We start from the raw sequence: 17,778 nt of genomic DNA on the forward strand, positions 1-17,778 counted from the left end.
CCTGACTCCTCCCCTCCCGGACTCACCCCTCCCAGATCCCTTCCCTCCGGGACCCTCTTCCCTCCCGGGCCCCCTCCCCTCCGGGAACCTCTCCCCTCCCGGACTCACCCCTCCCAAATCCCTCCCCTCGGAGACCCCCTCCCCTCCCGGGACCCCTCTCCTCCGGGACCCATCCCTCCCTGACCTCTGCCCTCCCCGACCCCTGCGGGACTAGATGTATGCAGCTGAGACCATGTCACGGTTCTCACCCCTGCTCTCCCTTCCCGGACCCCTGCTCTCCCGGACGCGTGGACTGCAGCTCCTGCCCGGGTGCCCGAAGCGCTGAACCATGGTCACTTCTGTGCGTAGCCCTGGTGCCTGCCGCCCAGAGCCGGACCGCACTCCTCGGCTTCCTCCTATCCCCTGGCACAGTCACACGAGTGACAGCTCTTCCCGCCCGGGCTGGCGACGCCGAGGGGTGGGCTTGGCCCGACCTCAGCAGGTCCCCAGCGCGCTTCTGAAACCCGCCTGCGGTCCTTGGCGCCGCCTCTAGGGGCCGCCGCCGCTCCCCTATGACACAGCAACAATAGGGGCCGCTCTGGCCCACGCGCCTCCCGGCCCGCGCTTCCGCCGGAAAAGAGGCGCCGGCGCGGGGGCGGACCGGGGAGGAGCGAGTGCGATGGACGGTCGCCCTCGCCAATCGGTGGCAGATTAGGGCCGGCCTCGGGGCCTCCGGGGCCCAATCGGTGGCGAGAGCGGCAGGCGGGGCGGGCCGAACGCGGGCTTCCGGCGGGGCCCGGCAGGCGCCGAGGAGGAAGAGCCCGGACGGCGCCTCTCGTACGAGTGTGGGCGCGAGGCAGGTGCGGGGGTCGCAGGTCCTGGGGCGGCCGGGGGCGACCGGAGGCGGGGGCAGGGGCTGCTGGTCCGGGGATGGGGCGGGGTCAGCCAGGACGAGAAGGTGGCCGGCGCGGCGGGCGGGGCCTGCGGGGGCCGGGCCGGGTGGGGGCTCTGGGGTTCGGGCGCCGCCCCGGTTCCGCCTGCTGCCCTGAGCGTGGGGCTCGGCGGGAGCTCGGGCGGATCTGCCCCGCGGAGCGGGTCGCCGGGGCGGCGCGTCGAGGCTGGTTCCCCGCGGAGACGGCGTCACGCCTGGGGCCGGCCCCATTAGGCTCGGCGGGGCTGCCCCGGCCCAGCGCCGACTGCGAGCGGTGCGTTCGGCGGGCGCGGGGGAAACGCGGAAAGCAGCCCGGCGTGTCAGTGTGGACGGGGCCTGCGCGGCCTTAGGCAGCTCTGGGCGCCGGCCCCCTGCTCCCAAACACCCCAGGGGGCGGGAGCTTGCCGGACCGCAGGCGACCGTGACCGCCGCGTCTCAGCGTCGTCTCCGCGCTTTCAGGATGACGACCTCAGGCGCGCTCTTCCCAAGCCTGGTGCCAGGCTCTCGGGGCGCCTCCAACAAGTACCTGGTGGAGTTTCGGGCGGGAAAGATGTCCCTGAAGGGGACCACCGTGACCCCGGATAAGCGGAAAGGGCTGGTGTACATTCAGCAGACGGACGACTCGCTTATTCACTTCTGCTGGAAGGACAGGACGTCCGGGAACGTGGAAGACGTGAGTGTCCCAGAGCCGCGACAGCGGGACAGGCGACTTCTCGGGCCCTCGGAGTCCTCGCTTTGGAGTTCGCGGTGGGGGCTTGGCCGCATCTGGGGAACGCTCGTGAGGCCGTCATCGGCTGTCGTGCTGATGAGTCGTCCTGGTTTCCGCGATGACAGGGGCGTCTCGGCCACTGTGTGTCTTGAACTTTCCGTGTGAGGTGCCTGGGGTTGGAGGTGTGGCCCTGGAGAGCCTGGAGCTCTCTGCCTGGCCGCTTCACTCAGTCTTCTTTGTTCTTCAAACTTTAAGTTGTTTTTTGTTACATTGGAGAGTAGTTCAGAGTTGACCTTTTAACTACTCTAGGAATGTTGTTCCCAACACGTCTCAGAAACCCTGTTGCTATCTGAAAGGCCCATTTCCTGCTCTCTCCCCCGCGCCTTGCCTTTCATGGGCTGTCTCTGACCCTGGCTTCTCCACCTGGGGGAGACCCTGCCAGCGAGGGATCTGGCGGCTTAGCTGCCTCTTGTGCACCCCACCCCGTTAGACCCAGGGCCTGGCATGCTCTCCTGAGACTGGGCACAGTGGTGCCATCTGCACCGCTGACTCTCTCTTCCTGTGGCTTGCCAGGACTTGATCATCTTCCCTGACGACTGTGAGTTCAAGCGGGTGCCGCAGTGCCCCAGCGGGAGGGTCTACGTGCTGAAGTTCAAGGCAGGGTCCAAGCGGCTTTTCTTCTGGATGCAGGTACGGGGCAGCTCTTGGGGTTTTGCCTTTTTGTTGCCCTGTGATTCAGTTAGGAACTTGCTTGCAGTGTGGTGCAATTGGCTGTTACAAACCAGCGGGCACCGGCCACACGGCCTGAGATGCCACCCCGGGACTGTGGTGCGTGTTCTCTGGGGCCGAGGTCCTCTCCCAGAGTACGGCGGCTCCAGGCTGGGCTCCGGGTACCCAATTGCGGTGTGGAATTTCCAGCCAGACAGGCATGCTGACCCTGGTTCCAGCGATGCCCAGTGCCCTCTCTGCCCCTTGCTGTGGGTCACTGAGGCCCCCGCAGCAGAGGCAGGGGCTCCTGTGTGGCTCACAGAAACGAAGCATTCTCCTCTCCCTCTCCACAGCCCTGCCCCTTCCCTGGCAGTGTGTCCTGGAGGCCAGGGGTATCAGCGCCCAGGGTTTCTCTTACCCACAGCTGCAGAGCGTCCGTTGGGTCCAGAGGCCATTGCTCATTCTGCCATCTGTCAGTGACCATTGAGCTTGTTGCTGTTTTTTGTGCTGTTACAGGCAGTGTTGCAAAGAATTGCCTGGTACACAGATTATTTTCCATAAGCCAGTATAATCTGGAGGTGAAAACTGGTGGCGGGCCTGTGGTCAGAAAGCGTGTGCGTGCGTTTGCAATGTGGAGAGAGAATGCCATGCCCTCTGCCAGAGGTGGAGCTGCTGTCCCCACCCCCAACCTTGGCCCTTTCGAGAGCAAGGGTGGCCCTGTCTGAGAGGCCTCTGGGGGGCAGATGGTCCGTGTTGCCGCTCACCTCTGCAGGCACTGTGCACGTGGCCTGGGAAATGAACAGGCATAGCCGAGTTCCAATTAAACTTTATTTGCAAACACAGATGGGGAGCACAGTTTGCCACCTGCTGGTGTAGAACGTGTTTTTCCACGGTTTTGCCAAGAAGTAGTGTCCAACTGTTACCACCCTCTCCCCTTTTTTCCCCGATTTTCCTGTTGATGACTTTTAAGTCCCTGTCCCCGCTTTGCCATGAGGGCAGGGACTCCCAGTGTCCCTGGCGCCCTGCCGTTCGGGGTGTGCCCATGAGGGCAGGGACTCCCAGTGTCCCTGGCGCCCTGCAGCCTCCATAGCTGTTGGAGGTGTGCGTGGGTGCTCTGCTCCCAGCTCTGTGTGCTCGCAGGTTGATGCTTCTGACCCTGGTCTGTGCACGTGTGGGGACACACACGTGTGCTCGATTGTGAGGGCCTGCCGTGGCTCTGGGCTGTGGTGTGCTGAGCGGGCCAGTTCGCTGCCTTCCACTGGTTGAAGGAAGGAGACAGGTGTATAAAGAACCACACCCCAGAGAGCAAGAGGGTGAGAGGACTTGGCTTGGCAGCAGCCAAGTGCCTTCGGAGCCCTAGGCTCCCCATCTGTGAAATGGGTGGAGGGGGACAGGGCACAGCCAGCATTGCGGCAGACTGGGGCAGGGCGCGGAGCATTGTGCTCAGCAGGCACCACTGCCATCCCCTCACCTGCTGAGCTGAGTCCTGTCTCCTCAGCACTGTGTAGCCAGGTACACACGCCTGTGCCTCTCAGGTCCCTCACCTGTAAGCCAGCTCAGGATGGCTGTGGTGGCCCTCAGAGTGAGCTGGCACCGGCTCCTGCTCTTACGTGTCCTTTCTCTGCAGGAACCCAAGACAGACCAGGATGAGGAGCACTGCCGGAAAGTCAACGAGTATCTGAACAACCCCCCAATGCCTGGGGCGCTGGGGGCGAGCGGGAGCAGCGGCCACGAGCTCTCTGCACTAGGCGGTAACTGTCAGCTCTGTCACATGAGCTCAGGGTTTCCTGGGAGGCCAGAGTCTACTGTGGATGACTCGCTCCCTCCGCACAGGTTGTTTGGAAGTGGAAATAGAAGATTCTAAGTTAGACACCCTGTTAGCTCCTCGCTCCCTTGGCACAGGTTGTTTGGAAGTGGAAATAGAAGATTCTAAGTTAGACACCCTGTTAGCTCCCTGGGTCACTCCCCAGTCCCATCTTCATGGGGTAGGACGGGTCTGTGGCCCACCGTTGCGTCACTTCAAGTGGTGCCGCCTGTAGAGTTCAGAGGCAGCCGAGTGGGGTGCTCAGCAGAGGCCCAGGCAGCACTGTGGGGCCGGAGTGGGGCTGGCCGGGGCGGTGCTGTGGGGCTGGCGTGGATCTGGCTAGGGCAGGCCCCCCTGAGCTGCAGTGTTTTCCAGGTGAGGGCGGCCTGCAGAGCCTGCTGGGGAACATGAGCCACAGTCAGCTCATGCAGCTCATCGGACCAGCCGGCCTCGGAGGACTGGGTAACATGCGCCTCCCAGGCTCTCAGGCAGCTTCTGCTGGGAATGCTTTGAGGCCCTGTCTTTGTTTCCTTTAAACTTTTGCTAGCTGTCTGCGTGGTGTCGGGGAGCCTGTGTGTCCGCAAGCTGGTTCCCCTTTGGGAATGCGCTTGTTTGCCTGTGGCTAGAGCTGGGTGAGCACAGGCTTCCGGGCCCCTGGTGAGGACCCCGGCTGGGTACTTCAGAGGAGGATGGCTGGCTGAGCGGCGGGGCTGGGGGACTGGAGGGAGCTGGGGTTCCTGCCCTGGGTCCCTTGGCCCCATATGGCCGCCTGCCTGCCGCTAGTTCATGGAGTACAGACCCGTGTGCTTGGCCCTTCAGAAATACTTGTCCCTTTGGGTGGGATCTGGACTGAATCTGCTTTTAATCTAAGTACATGAATTGTGTCATGGGATGGAACAGAAGTGACCTTGCTTCCGGAACACAGCTGCACATGTCTGCCCGCCCCCCCACCCCGCGGCTCCTCCAGGCCTGTGGTCCCCACCGCCCCGCGGCTCCTCCAGGCCTGTGGTCCCCACTGCCCCGCTTCACCCCGCGGCTCCTGGCTTTGGTGTTGGGAATTCCTGCTCCTCTGGCCTGGGGAGGGGCAGGCTCTTCCTGGTGGGCTAGAGGGCATAAGAGCTCGCATTTCCTTGCCCCCGCAGGTGGGCTGGGGGCCCTGACTGGACCCGGCCTGGCCAGCTTACTGGGGAGCAGCGGGCCTCCAGGGAGCAGCTCCTCCTCCAGGTGAGCGCCATGGCTCCAGCTCCGCCATGCGGGCGCCACGGTGTTATGGGAGGGACAGCGGGGAATCCTGGCCTGGCACCTTGGACCCTGCGAGTAGGCCCTGCTGTGTGGGGGCGTGTCCGCTCCAGCGGTGCCCTCTGTCTTCGCAGCTCCCGGAGCCAGTCGGCAGCAGTCACCCCGTCATCCACCACCTCTTCCACCCGTGCCACCCCAGCCCCTTCTGCTCCAGCAGCTGCCTCAGCAACTAGCCCGAGCCCTGCGCCCAGTTCCGGGAACGGAGCCAGCACAGCAGCCAGCCCGACCCAGCCCATCCAGCTGAGCGACCTCCAGAGCATCCTGGCCACGATGAATGTACCGGCTGGGCCAGCGGGTGGCCAGCAAGGTAACGTGTGCTGTTGCCCGGAGCTGGGGGGGCATGGAGCCTGCTGTCCCTGGCAAGCTGACCTCCCAAGGCGTGTGCCTCTTGTGCGCGCCTGGGGTGCTGGGGCCATGGGCTGAGCCCCTGCTTGCATACCCTCCATGTGGGCACTTAGGCTGGCATCGAGCTGATGGCCGTGTTCTTGTGTCCCAGTGGACCTGGCCAGTGTGTTGACGCCAGAGATCATGGCTCCCATCCTCGCCAACGCGGACGTCCAGGAGCGCCTGCTTCCCTACTTGCCATCTGGGGAGTCACTGCCGCAGACCGCGGAAGAGATCCAGAACACCCTGACCTCGCCCCAGTTCCAGCAGGTAGAGGCCGGGCCCGGGGTGCCCTCCGCTGTGTGCTCAGGGAGTGGGCAGGAGGGAGGAAGAGGCCCTGCCCCACCTTCACCGTGGCCGTGCCTCGTGTGCCCGACCCCCAGAGCTGGCAGCTCAGCAGTGCGGCTCTGGGCCGCAGCCCAGGGTGGAGCTCAGCCCTCGCCTGGCTCTTCCTTGCAGGCCCTGGGCATGTTCAGCGCAGCCTTGGCCTCGGGGCAGCTGGGCCCCCTCATGTGCCAGTTCGGTCTGCCTGCGGAGGCCGTGGAGGCCGCCAACAAGGGCGGTAAGTGGCTGTGCCTGCACCTCTGGGCCCGAGCCAGAGGCAGGGTCCATTCCTGTCCCCCTGGATTTGCGAAGTGGGGCTGAGGGGGCGAAGGTCACAGCCCTTCTGCCCTTGATCCCACTGCTTTGATCCCCAGTTCTGGGCAAGGGTTAGATGCCACCTTGTGTCTTTAACATGTTCTAGATGTGGAAGCGTTTGCCAAAGCCATGCAGAACAACGCCAAGCCCGAGCAGAAAGAGGGCGACACAAAGGACAAGAAGGACGAAGAGGAGGACATGAGCCTGGACTGAGCCACGCGCCATCCTCCGAGGGACTGACGGCGCTTGCAGTGCGTTGCACAGCCTCACCTCCCACCCACTGATAATAAAGTCTTTTCTTTTACCCGCCAACGCCTCCTTTCTTTGCCCAAAGGAGTTTTGGCTGGACAGATGCTAGCGTGAGGAGCTGCTGTAGGATCCCAGAGAAACTTACTTGACCTAACGATGGAAAATGGTCACCCCAGAAGTCTGGTGCTTCTGTCCAGGCCAGTTCCAGACCTGTTTTGAGACTCTGTATTTAAGTCAACATTCAGCTACACAGAAGTTACTTTTTAATTTTTAAGGAGGAACCAGTGATTACAAATCTCTCACAATTAAAAATAGGTGGAAGGGCCAAGTATAAAAACATTTTGCAGTATTTTATTCTTTCATTTAAAAAGATATAATTTAAACCATCTCCAGAAACAAGATCTGTCACCCATAGAGCCTAGAATCCCAATAAACACCTATGAGGTGAGCACAAAGGGCAGTGAGAGGAGTCACCTGCAAGGGCCTAACCAGAGGCCAGGGTTGGCAGTGCCCTAGGCGGCTGGGCAGCCACTGGCCCCCACTGCCCCGTGGACCTCTGCAGAGCGAGTCATGGTGACGGGGGCCCGGTTCACTGTCAGCCTCCTCATGCAGCCACGGTAGGCAGGGGGCCAGGGCTGCATGGCCGTGGGCTCTGGGGGCGCAGGGAAGATGGAAGAAGGGTGGTTGGAGGGCAGCTTGGGACCCACAGCCCTTTCCCAGACATATGTCCCCCACCCAGCTTCTGTCTTGTTCCACACCACAGGAGGGTGGGAGGGGGGTGGGTTACCCAGCCTCTAGTCCTGAGGGGCAGCTCCACCACGCTTGATCAAGGCTGCACTCACCAGGCAGGCCCCCGAGGTGCAGAGGGGCTGGGGCACCAGCCGCAGCCGCCAGCGAGGGGCCCACGGTGTGGTTGCTCTGTGCGTCCACCTCTAGCCGGAGCACGTTTCCGCCTTTCATCACTGTGGGAGAAGGTGGACTCCTGAGGCCAGGTAGTCCCCAGCCAGGCCTCTCTCCAGTCCTGAAAGAAGCTGCCCCACCCAGAGCCCCGCTTGACTCCCTCTCTGCAGAAGGGTTGGGGTGGGAGTGGCAGAGTGCCCTGGCCACAGGAGGGGCCTCACCTGCCAGCCGGTGCCACTGGCCGTCACACAGCACTGAGGGGCGGGTCACTGATGTGGAGAACTCCCCTGCTCCATCGTCCGCCCGCAGCAGGACCTGGCGGGGTAGGAGGGAGGGTCAGGGCATGCCCCCAAGGTCACCAGAATGGAGAGGCAAACCCAGCCCTGGTGTGCCACCCCTGCCAGGCTTACTTGCTTCTCAGTCACCTGCAGCTGCAAATAGGGGGGTGTCCGGGCCTGGCCCAAGTGGAAGATCAGGCCGGTGACTGCCAGGGGCCGCACCTCCAGTTCCAGGCCCACGTCAGGCAGTGCAGCTCCTGGGAGGTCTGCAGGGAGAGGCTGTGATAGAGAAGGAAGGGGGGCCCCTCCCCAGAACCTCCCGGAGCCCGCTGCCCTGCCCTGCTAGGGCCTGGGATGCCAGCACCCACAGACCTAAAGTGATAAGTCCCCCGCTGCCTGGGAAGAACAGGCCCGCCTCCAGGGGGCCCGAGATGCAGGGTGTGACCCCTGCCATCCGTGTGGGGGCCCCCAGGGGCCTTCCGTGCAGCCTCAGTCTCTTCACACAGCCGCTGAACCCGACGGTCACCTATAGGGAGCAGACGGGGCAGGGATCAGGGCCCAGGGCAGCTGACAGGGGTGAACAGTGGGTGGGGAGTGAGGGCCGGGGCAAGATGGTTCTCACCGGAAGTTTGGAGCTGTGGCTGCTGGCCGGGAGGCCCCCCACAAAGAGGGTGTGGGGCTGGGGGTGCTCTGCCCCCTGGTGCTGCCAGCGTGGCCCCTCCTGGCTCCAGGCCCGGGCCCCGTCCGTCACCAGCAGGATCCGGTTCTTCTCCCAGCGCACGGAGACCTGGGAGCAGGAGGCGGGTCAGGGTAGGGCCGCCAGGCCCTGCCCACCTTCCTTCTTCTTGGCCCATACCTTGTGCCAGTGGCCAGGCCAGGAGCGCTGGCGGCTCTGGGCGCGGAGCCGAGTCCCAAGGCCTTCCATCTGTGCGATGAAGTGTCCATTGCTCAGGAAGAGTGCCAGGGAGGGGCTGCTGGGCCTCAGGCTCGCAGCGAAGAGCAGGAGGCCTCGGGGGCTTCGCGGGAGGACGCGCATGGAGAGGCTGGGCCTGCAAGCGGAGCTGGCGTCAGCCTGCGCGGCCCCTCTCAGCCCACCCCAGCTGTGTCTGGCCTTACCAGTTCCTATGTGGGGCCAGGATGCCCACAAACTCCAGGTGACTGGACGGGGAACCCCCAAACTGGTAGGTGTCTTGGGTGGTCCTGAGGTATGGGGGCAGCATGCAGGCGGGATCCACAGTGCCCAGCCGCTTGAGGTCCACAGCCTGGGTGGGCTGACGACTGCGGCGGGAAGCCTGGGGGCATGGATGGTGAATGCAGGGGCTGCCCGCACGGGGGCCACCCTTCCAGCCACACCAGCTCTGCCCGCTCACCCCTGGGGCGCCCACCTTCCGGGTGGCAGTCCGCAGTCCTCTAGGCCCCAGGTCCAGGGTCTGGGCTTGCAGAGTGGGTGCACAGCCCGTGCTCACGTTCACGCTGCCCAGGTTCTGCTGCAGGTCGAATACGCGCTGTGGGCCCAGGAGCCTGTGCGGGGCGGACAGGCGGTCAGCACTGCAGAAGGCCAGCTGGGGCCTTGCCCCCCAGTGCCCACCGGGCTCACCGCCGCACAAAGATGTTGCTTATGCAGCCACTGAAGTGAAAGGTGTCAGGCTCAGGCAGGCCTCCCAGGAGGAGACTCGGGGGCCCCTCAGGCTGCGGCTGGGGCTCTGGGCGTGGTCCCCGGTGGGGCTTCATCTGCTGGAGCTGGTCGTCGACATAGAGCCAGACCCTGGGGGGCGGGAGGCCGGAGGCTCAGAGGAGACAGAGGTCTGGGCAAGTGCAGGCGGGTGTCCCTCCAGACCTTCATATGAGGGCCCAGCGGCCAGGCTCACCCTGTGGCATTGCTGTAGAAGGCGACGTAATGGGGGGCGCCATCGGCGAAGGCCCCCTCAGCTATCACTTCAGTTCTCAGGAGCTGTAGGGTCACGTGGCCCTGCCGCAGGGACACCTGGCATGGCCCATCCTGGGGACAGCAGCCAGGTCAGCTGGCCAGTCTGGGGACCCAGACTCATTCCAGCCACCCCAGTCCCGACTGCCCCGACGGCCGCTGCAGGTTGGGGAGTGGGCACGGGTGTGAGGTCTCACCGGGGATGCCCGGTAGTAGAGCAGGGCACTGTCCTGGGCACTGTGGAAGCCAAAGCCGGAGTAGACGTCGCCAGTGAGGGGTGCCACGTTCGAGAGCGCCAGGTGAAGGAAGCCGTGGCCGTGGAAAGTCATGGCGCGCCCCACCTGCGGGGAGGCCGTCCCTGAGTGCCCGCAGGTACCCCTGCATGTCCACAGATGCCACCCCCAGCCCGGGAAGGGCTGCTCACCAGCAGGTCAGCGGTGCAGCCGGCGCTCACGCCTGTTGTGTTCAGCCGCTTGAGGTCCACATACTTGCCCAGGGCCTTGATCCCTTTGACGCAGCCACGGACTGAGCCTCCCATGGGGAAGAGCCGTCGCAGGCTGCGGGGATGCGGGGATGCGGGGACACGGGGACACGGGGACACAGGGATGTGGGTCAGGGCGTCGCCTCTAAGCCCAGCCTCCCGCCCCGACAGCCTGGCCTCGGAGCCCCAGCGGCAGAGTGCTCACCTCGGGGGCAGCTGGTCGGGCGGCGCGCCCCCCAGGTAGTAGGCGTCGGCCAGTTCCAGAACATTGTCCTGCTCCACGCTGAACACCGTGGCCCGCTCCACACGCACCAGCACACGCTTGCGGCTGCCCCCCAGCAGGAACACCTGGATCTGCAGGACCAGTGCGGGCTCCAGGGCCAGCTGTGTCCCTGTGGCCTGCCCCGCCCCCATCGTCCCACCTCCTCTCCCTGCCACCCCGGCCCCACCCTGGCCCTACCGCCTTGCTGGCCGAGGTCAGGGGCGGTGGGGTCTGCAGCGGGACAGCCTCTCTCAGGCCAGCGCCAAAGTCATACAGCAGCACGAGGCTGCCTTCTCGCACGGCCAAGCACAGGAACTGGCTCTGCAGAAACAGGGCAGGGTTAGTGTGGGGCAGGATCAGTGCAAGGGGGGACGGTGGGACAGGTGTGCCTGGCATACCTGCTGCTTCAGGAAGAAGAGGACCCCACTGTAGGATACGAGGCGCAGCTCCTGTTCAAAGCGCTTGGTGGTGCTGATCTGACCATCGAAGCTGATGCGGGCAAAACCGGTGCCATCCAGGTAGGAGCCGTCTGTGAGCCACGGGTCCCCGGTCGACTTGGAGCTGCAGGTCAGAAGTTCTGGGGTCAGCGGAGGGTGGGGTGGGTGGAGACGGGGAGGGCAGGCCACACGCACCGGGCACAAGGCCTGTCCACAGCCGTGTCCAGCTGGAAGGTCCTCTCGAAGTTGTAGAGGCTGACCACCTCCTCATTCAGCGTGTCCATCTCGATGCAGCCCCGGTAGCCAGGGAAGCGAAGCAGGGGAGGGGGCTGTGGGCACAAGGCTGGGTCAGGGCACCTGGCCTGAGGCATCTCCCCTCCAGGATGGACCAAGGGGACTTCAGACTACAGCAGGACGGACTGAGGCGAGATACCAAGAGAACCCATGGCTCTCCAGGACACAAGTGACTCGGGGCTGTGGAGCCCTTCCCAGGCTGCCCCCAGCCAGGCGGGCTCACCGTGAAGGTACTGGGGTAACCCCCGACGTAGAAGACAAAGTCGTCTGGCCGCAGGTTGAGCAGCCCCTCTGCCCCAGGGGCCACCGTGTCACCCTTGGTTTCCTGGATCATCTGTCTCTCCACTGTGACAGACATGTGGCCAAACTGGAGAGTCCTGAGGGCAGAGGCGAGGGGTGGCGAGTGGGCATTGAGAGGCGAGGGGTGGCGGGTGGGCACGGAGAAGTGAGGGATGGCGAACGGGCATGGGCCCCACAGTTGGAGGCATCCGGACTCTCTCCAGGGCCTCCCACCTGTCCAGGCTGACAGCTGCAAACTGCTCCCCAATGTCCTCGTCGATGCTCAGGACTGCAGGGCCCGCCTCGCCCAGCCGATACACCCAGTGCACCTTCTTGTCACGCAGAGACACACCCATGTAGTCCCCAGTGGCCTGCAGCAGTGACAGACACACAGTCGGGACGGGGACCAGGTACCACCCATTTCCAAACAGATGCTGAGCTCGGGCCCCATCCACCCAGCCAGCCCGGTACCTGGCGGCTGCCCATGTACATCACAAAGTGATCCTCGGTACCCTGCCCAGGCTCAGGCTCTGGGCCCTGCAGGTAGAACTTGAGGGCAGTGTAGGCAGCAAGGTCGGCAAGATCCCGTGGGGTGCGCAGCTGCACCCCTGAGCGCCCATTGAACTTCATGGGCACCTTGACCTGCGGGGCACAGTCCATCAGCATTCATCACCACCCTCCCTGATGTGCACCTTCCCCTGGGACTCTCACCCACCTTGCTGGCAGCGCCCCGGGCCTGGGCAATAAGCTGCCGCACACGGCCGATGCTGGCGGACAGGACCAGGCTGGCGTTGTGCGCCCCACGGTTCTCCAGGACACTCAGCTTGGCCAGCAGCTGGGGCAGCGTCTTCTCCAGGCTGGACACTGCACAGAGGGAGTGGTGGCCCTGAGACTTTTACCCCCCACCCTGCCCCGCCTCCCTCAGGGGCACCTCGAGGGCCATGGGCACACCTGAGCGGCCTGCGTCGAGCACCGCCTGGCCCAGGTCCTGGCCCCGCAGGCCCTCATACTGGCCCTGCCACCGCTCCACGCTCTCCTGCACGGCCTGCAGCTGCGTCTCCACACGGGCGGCCACGTCCTGGGCTTCAGCGGCCACAGCCTTGGCGTGTGCGATCTTCTTGCTCGTCTCGTCTGTGGTGGGCAGAGGGCAGGCTCAGCAGAGGCCAGCAGGGACCATTCTGGCTTCATGTCCCCAAGTCCTTTTGTCGGGCCAGCAACAGGGACATCCAACCCCCTACGGATCGTGTGAGACCCTGACACCCCGAAATGCAGTGCAATCCAAACCCATCCCACCAGACGCCCCCTCCATGCCAGGACAGGCACCCAGCCTCCCAGGCCATAGCTGGTCCCTGGACATGTGCCCTGTGTCACCTCCCACCTCCTGGCCCCACCCTCTCTCCTGGGCTTGCTGGGAACAGCCAGCAGCCTCAGGGGTCCCTCAGAAACCGGGTGAGGCCACATCATCCTCTGCTCCAAGCCTCGCAGGGTGGGAGCCCTGGTCCTCACCGCCCAAGGTCTTGCCAGCCCCTTGGTTCCAGCCACGCTGACCACTGTGCCCTCCTGGGCGCTCTTCCTGCAGGGTGCGCCCCAATACCCCCGCCCCAGGCCTACAGCCTCCCACCTACACCTCCACTTCTACCCAAAGCATTTCCAAGCCTGCCAGCCTCCCGACGGCTGGGGCTGTTGTGTGCTATCTGCAGCCCTGGCACCTCCCTGGCAGGCGTTCTGTGTCTGGCCCCAGCTGCCCACTGTGGGGGTCTCTTCAACAGCACAGTGAGCAGTCAGCAGCCATGTGTGGCCAACGCCAGTGTCACTGAGCCTCGTGGTCAGCCGGCTGCGGGAGCCGCGCCCAGGCTCCGAGTACCTGTGTCCATGGCAAGCATGGCCTGCGCCGCCTGGATGCGCGCCTCCAGTTGGTCCTTCTTGGCCCGGACATCTCGGAGCTGGGTCCCGGCACCCTGGAGGGCAGCCCACACTGCGGGGGAGGCAGCTTCAGCTCCCAGGCAGCTTCACCCCCAATATACAAGTGCAGCCCACCTCCACCTTTCTGACCCCAGGAGGACCCAGGCTGACACACAGGCAGACAGACGGACAGGGACACTCAGACATGGAGTCCCTTGGCCTGTGGGGAGGTGTTGAGTCTCAGCACAGCCTCCGTTCCCACTGCAGGCAGAGCTGTCCCCATCGCACAGATGAAACAATAGAGGCTCAGAAGAGACACCCCTCTGGTTCTGGCAGCTCACACCGTTCTCATTGCGCAGCTTGGCACACATGTGGCCCTCAAGTCAGCAGAGCAGAGGCCACGTACCATCTTGCCCTGTACCCTGTGCCTCAGCTGGTGCCTCAGTGGCAGCCAGTGCCTTGCAGGAGGCTGCTCCTCCCTGGGCTCCCCTGCAGGGCTCCCTGGGGCTGACACACAAGCAGCTGGGGAGCCACCTCCAAAGCCCTCCCACCCCGAGCCACGCTGCGGCGACCCACAACCCCACGCGTGCATGTGGCTGGGGGCTGAGGGTCCCTGAGAGCTTAGATGCCCAGCAGGCCCAAGGGCCCCCATCGGAGCCCAGCACTCACCGAGGCCCAGCCTCCGCTGTTCCCGGAGCACAGCCTCCTCCAGTGCACTGCTGTTTGCCAGGAGCTGCCGGGCTCGGTCCACCAGGCCCTGCCGCACCACTGTCTGTGGATGCAAGGACAGACCGCGGCTCAGACGCGTGGGCCGGGGCTGCGGGAGGTGCAGGCAGTGGGGGCGCTCCTGCTGGGGCTGAGAGGAAGGTAGGGGCCTCACCGCCCACGTGTGGTCTGCCTGCTGCAGGGCCTGGCCAGCAGCATCCTCGGCAGCCTGCACGGCCTGCAGGATGCGGCTGTAAGCGCTGGAGGCCTCGATGGCCCTCTGGGTAAGGCGGTCCTGGTTGATGTCCAGGATGATGCTGTAGTGGAAGGGAAGGTCGAAGGAGCAGGTAAGCACGGGCGAGCAGACACCCTCGGCCTGGCTCTCCAGCCTCCTGCGCTCACGGTCAGCCGCACCCACGCCCGCCCGCCAAGTTCTGCCTCCAGGCCTTTGCCCATGCCTGTCGTCTGCTGGGTGTACTGCTCCTGCCTGCTCCTGTCACTCTGGGCCCCAGCTTGCCATGAAGCTGAGGAAGGCCTGGCTTCTTTGAGGACAACGGCCTCAGCCCCTAGGAGCGTTCCCAAGGCCCTGGGCCCTCCCAAGGCCCAGGCTGCATCCCCAGGGTGGGCGCAGGGCCCCTCCTCTCCTGGCCACGCACCTGGACAGGTTGAGCGCCAGCTGGTCCAGCTGCTGTGCGTGGGCCTCGGCGGCCTCCACCAGACGCAGCTTGCTGCCCGCTGGGGAGAAGTTCTGCATCCTCTGCAGCAGTGGGGTCCGAGCCCCGTCCAGGCTGGCGGCGAGGCGCTCCAGCTCCTGGAAATTGAGTGGACTTAGCAGCCCCTCATCCTGCTCACAGCCACCTGATCCACGACCCTGAGGGTGGGCTCTGCACGCAAGTGTGCACACAAAGCTGCCCACGGGCCTGGGAGGGAGTTGGCCATGGATGGGGTGGTGACAGGGGTCAGGGGCTGCACTCACCTCCTTGGCCTGGTCCAGGCTGTGCAGCAACCTGAAGATGCTGGCCAGGGTGTCACTAGCTGCATGTAGAGTGGCCTTCAGGGTGGCATTGTCCCGGGACAGCTCCTGCTTCCTTTGCTGAAGGCAATGCAGGGGAGTTGGGGACAATGAAAGGTAAAAAAAGATTAAAGGATATGATGGGGTGGACAGTGGGGCAGGGAAGGGAGAAGAAAAGAGAGTGAGTATGGGGGGTGAGGAGGGGGGAGGAGGGGAGGGGCAGGACGTGTGAGTGTGAGGGAAGGAGGAGGGGGGAGGGGAAAGTGGAAAGAGAGGGGGAAAGGATGGGAGGGGGTGGGGAGGGACAAGGAGGAGAAGGGGGAGAAGAGAATAGGGGAGGCCAGGGGAGGGATCAGGAGTGGGGAGGGACAAGGAGGGCGAGGGGGAGGAGGAAACAAAAGGGGAAGGATGAGCGGATGGAGATGGGGGAGGGAGAGGACAGGAGAAGAGGGAGGAGGAGGGGGAAGTGGAGAGAGGGAAGAGGGAGAGAATAGGGAGGGGGAGGAGGGAGAGAATAGGGAGGGAGAGGAGGGAGAGGAGGGAGTGGAGAGGAGGGGGAGAGGAGGGGGGGGAGAGGAGGGGGAGGGGAAAGAAGGGGGAGAGGAGGGGGAGGGGAGAGGAGGGGGAGGGGAGAGGAGGGGAGATGGAGGAGGGGGGAAAGGGGGAGGAGGGGGGAAAAGGGGAGGAGGGGGGAAAGGGGGAGAGGGAAGAGGGGGAGGAGGGGGGAAAGGGGGAGAGGGAAGAGGGGGAGGAGGGGGAGAGGGAAGAGGGGGAGGAGGGGGGAAAGGGGGAGGGGGAGGAGGGGGGAAAGGGGGAGAGGGAAGGGGGGAAAGGGGGAGAGGGAAGGGGGGAAAGGGGGAGAGGGAAGGGGGGGAAAGGGGGAGAGGGAAGAGGGGGAGGAGGGGGAAAGGGGGAGGGGGAGGAGGGGGGAAAGGGGGAGAGGGAAGAGGGAAGAGGGGAAGGAGGGGGGAAGGGGGAGGGGGAGGAGGGGGGAAAGGGGGAGAGGGAAGAGGGAAGAGGGGAAGGAGGGGGGAAGGGGGAGAGGGAAGAGGGGGAGGAGAGGGGAAAGGGGGAGAGGGAAGAGGGGGAGGAGGGGGAGGACGGGGAAGGGGGAGAGGGAAGAGGGGGAGGAAGGGGAAAGGGGGAGAGGGAAGAGGGGGAGGAGGGGGGAGAGGGAAGAGGGGGAGGAGGGGGGAAAGGGGGAGAGGGAGGAGAGGGAAGAGGGGGAGGAGGGGGGAGAGTGAAGAGGGGGAGGAGGGGGGAAAGGGGGAGAGGGAAGAGGGGGAGGAGGGGGAGGAGGGGGAAGGGGGAGAGGGAAGAGGGGGAGGAGGGGGGAAAGGGGGAGAGGGAGGAGGGGGAAGGGGGAGAGGGAAGAGGGGGAGGAGGGGGGAAAGGGGGAGAGGGAAGAGGGGGAGGGGGAGGGGGAGATGGAAAGAGGGAGGGGGAGATGGAAGGAGGGGGAGGGGGAGGGGGAGGGGGAGGAGAAGGGGAGGGGGAAGGGGAGGAGTGGGAAGGGAGAAGAATGGCAGGGAGGAGACAGGAAGAGGAGCAGGAGCAAGGGCAAGTCCGGGGTCCTCACCAGGGCTTCCTCCAGGCGCTCCTGGTTGCGGCTGTTGAGCTCCTGGGCCTCCCGCGTGACGTCCACTGCCCGGTTCAAGGCCTCTCGAAGGTCCATGAGACTGGCCTCATGCTGGGCCAGCCGGTCGCGGGTGTGTGTGGCCAGTGCCTGGTTCTCCTCCCAGAGGTTGCTCAGCTGCTCCTGCACTCGGGCCAGCACTAGCCGAGACCGGGGTGAGGGTGGTCACTCTGGAAGCCAGGCTCCTTTGTGACCCCCGGTCTCCACTTGGTGACCACCAGTCCCCTCTGCCCTGTGATACCCACCTGATGCCACTCCACGCTGACCTCCCCCTTGGAGCTCCCAGGTCCCTGCCTCTCCCCACCCCGCCTGCCAGGGCCAGCACCACTCACGTCTCTGCGCTGCAGCCAACTCAGCCTCAGCAGCTGCCCGCGGGGCCCCCAGGTCCCGGGCCCGCATCTCCCAGAGCAGCCGCTCCACCTCGGCCAGCGTCCGGCGCAGCTGCTCGCCTGACAGAGCCGAGGCATTGGCCAGCCCCAGGTGGCCGGTCTGGGACATGAGCTCTGTGGGGCAGGGGGTCGTCAGAGCCTGGGGCCACCCGTACTAGTGCACCTGCCTGCTGGCTTCCAAGCCTAAGACCCCGGCCCCGCCACCCTTGGCAGGCCAGCGGCCCAGAACCTAAGTGCACCTGGGTGGCCCCTAGAGCCCCTGGGCCAAAGGCCACGGCTGCCCCAACACCCTGACACCACTCTGCTCAGCTGGCTTCCGAGGCCTTCTCGTCCTTCCCCTCGCCGCCTGGCCCACCCTGCCCCCTGGTCATCTCTCTGAAATGGCACCCCCTGCCAACCCTCAGTCTGGGCCAGCAGGTCCTGTTAGGCAGGCTCAGGGAACCAAGTCTCTCCTAAGTCCTGTGTCTCAGCGTGTACTACGGCACATCTGTGAGCGTGAACATCTAACCAGCACGTTTCCTGGGGAGGCTGTCGAGGGGTCTGATGTCTCCTGGGGCCACCTGTTTGGCCACACGGC

General features: G+C 65.0%; 2 protein-coding genes and 1 long non-coding RNA gene across 24 annotated transcripts in view; 1 reads left to right on the top strand and 2 right to left on the bottom strand.

Annotated features, from left to right (window-relative positions):
• The first annotated feature begins 770 nt into the window (after nt 1-770).
• On the top strand, nt 771-6,762 carry ADRM1 (ADRM1 26S proteasome ubiquitin receptor). Of its 17 annotated transcripts, none has more exons than XM_045363259.3 (10): nt 771-1,184; nt 1,370-1,583; nt 2,193-2,309; nt 3,955-4,078; nt 4,507-4,593; nt 5,274-5,355; nt 5,484-5,737; nt 5,927-6,084; nt 6,274-6,376; nt 6,560-6,762. In XM_045363259.3, exons 1-10 carry the CDS (start codon nt 910-912, stop codon nt 6,664-6,666), a joined length of 1,521 nt encoding a protein of 506 aa, XP_045219194.1. In that variant the 5' UTR covers nt 771-909; the 3' UTR covers nt 6,667-6,762. The 17 variants fall into 17 exon arrangements, with proteins under 17 accessions (XP_045219194.1, XP_015285531.2, XP_015285532.1 ...); XM_015430045.4 differs by having other exon boundaries at nt 5,505-5,737; XM_015430046.4 differs by having other exon boundaries at nt 771-839.
• Nucleotides 3,275-4,466, bottom strand: LOC141407954 (uncharacterized). 2 transcript variants are annotated; one of them, XR_012419603.1, is made up of 3 exons: nt 4,335-4,466; nt 3,872-3,948; nt 3,451-3,585 (listed from the first exon to the last, which is right to left on the bottom strand). It is a non-coding gene; the product is annotated as an uncharacterized lncRNA (long non-coding RNA). The 2 variants fall into 2 exon arrangements; XR_012419602.1 differs by lacking the exon at nt 4,335-4,466 and having other exon boundaries at nt 3,275-3,585; nt 3,872-4,201.
• A 271-nt stretch (nt 6,763-7,033) lies between the features above and the next one.
• LAMA5 (laminin subunit alpha 5) overlaps nt 7,034-17,778 on the bottom strand; it is a 58,634-nt gene continuing 47,889 nt past the window's right edge. For 4 of the 5 annotated variants that reach the window (XM_065523370.2, XM_065523371.2, XM_065523368.2 and 1 more), the window contains 29 exons: nt 17,145-17,315; nt 16,756-16,952; nt 15,141-15,257; nt 14,821-14,975; nt 14,340-14,481; nt 14,129-14,231; nt 13,422-13,532; nt 12,509-12,688; nt 12,273-12,421; nt 12,029-12,199; nt 11,792-11,928; nt 11,502-11,655; nt 11,180-11,313; nt 10,946-11,108; nt 10,746-10,868; nt 10,491-10,639; nt 10,229-10,361; nt 10,002-10,145; nt 9,749-9,879; nt 9,478-9,645; nt 9,266-9,401; nt 8,997-9,172; nt 8,737-8,929; nt 8,503-8,667; nt 8,253-8,406; nt 8,013-8,146; nt 7,824-7,917; nt 7,545-7,664; nt 7,034-7,354 (listed from right to left, as the gene is read on the bottom strand). In XM_065523370.2, coding sequence (XP_065379442.1) covers nt 7,215-7,354; nt 7,545-7,664; nt 7,824-7,917; nt 8,013-8,146; nt 8,253-8,406; nt 8,503-8,667; nt 8,737-8,929; nt 8,997-9,172; nt 9,266-9,401; nt 9,478-9,645; nt 9,749-9,879; nt 10,002-10,145; nt 10,229-10,361; nt 10,491-10,639; nt 10,746-10,868; nt 10,946-11,108; nt 11,180-11,313; nt 11,502-11,655; nt 11,792-11,928; nt 12,029-12,199; nt 12,273-12,421; nt 12,509-12,688; nt 13,422-13,532; nt 14,129-14,231; nt 14,340-14,481; nt 14,821-14,975; nt 15,141-15,257; nt 16,756-16,952; nt 17,145-17,315 — 4,244 coding nt within the window. In that variant the 3' untranslated portion in view covers nt 7,034-7,214. The remainder of the gene's footprint in view (nt 7,355-7,544; nt 7,665-7,823; nt 7,918-8,012; nt 8,147-8,252; nt 8,407-8,502; nt 8,668-8,736; nt 8,930-8,996; nt 9,173-9,265; nt 9,402-9,477; nt 9,646-9,748; nt 9,880-10,001; nt 10,146-10,228; nt 10,362-10,490; nt 10,640-10,745; nt 10,869-10,945; nt 11,109-11,179; nt 11,314-11,501; nt 11,656-11,791; nt 11,929-12,028; nt 12,200-12,272; nt 12,422-12,508; nt 12,689-13,421; nt 13,533-14,128; nt 14,232-14,339; nt 14,482-14,820; nt 14,976-15,140; nt 15,258-16,755; nt 16,953-17,144; nt 17,316-17,778) is intronic. The other variant, XM_065523369.2, reaches the window with a different exon arrangement.

This window comes from Macaca fascicularis, chromosome 10 (genome assembly GCF_037993035.2).
Source record: "Macaca fascicularis isolate 582-1 chromosome 10, T2T-MFA8v1.1".
In the NCBI taxonomy this organism is placed as follows: domain Eukaryota; kingdom Metazoa; phylum Chordata; class Mammalia; order Primates; family Cercopithecidae; genus Macaca; species Macaca fascicularis.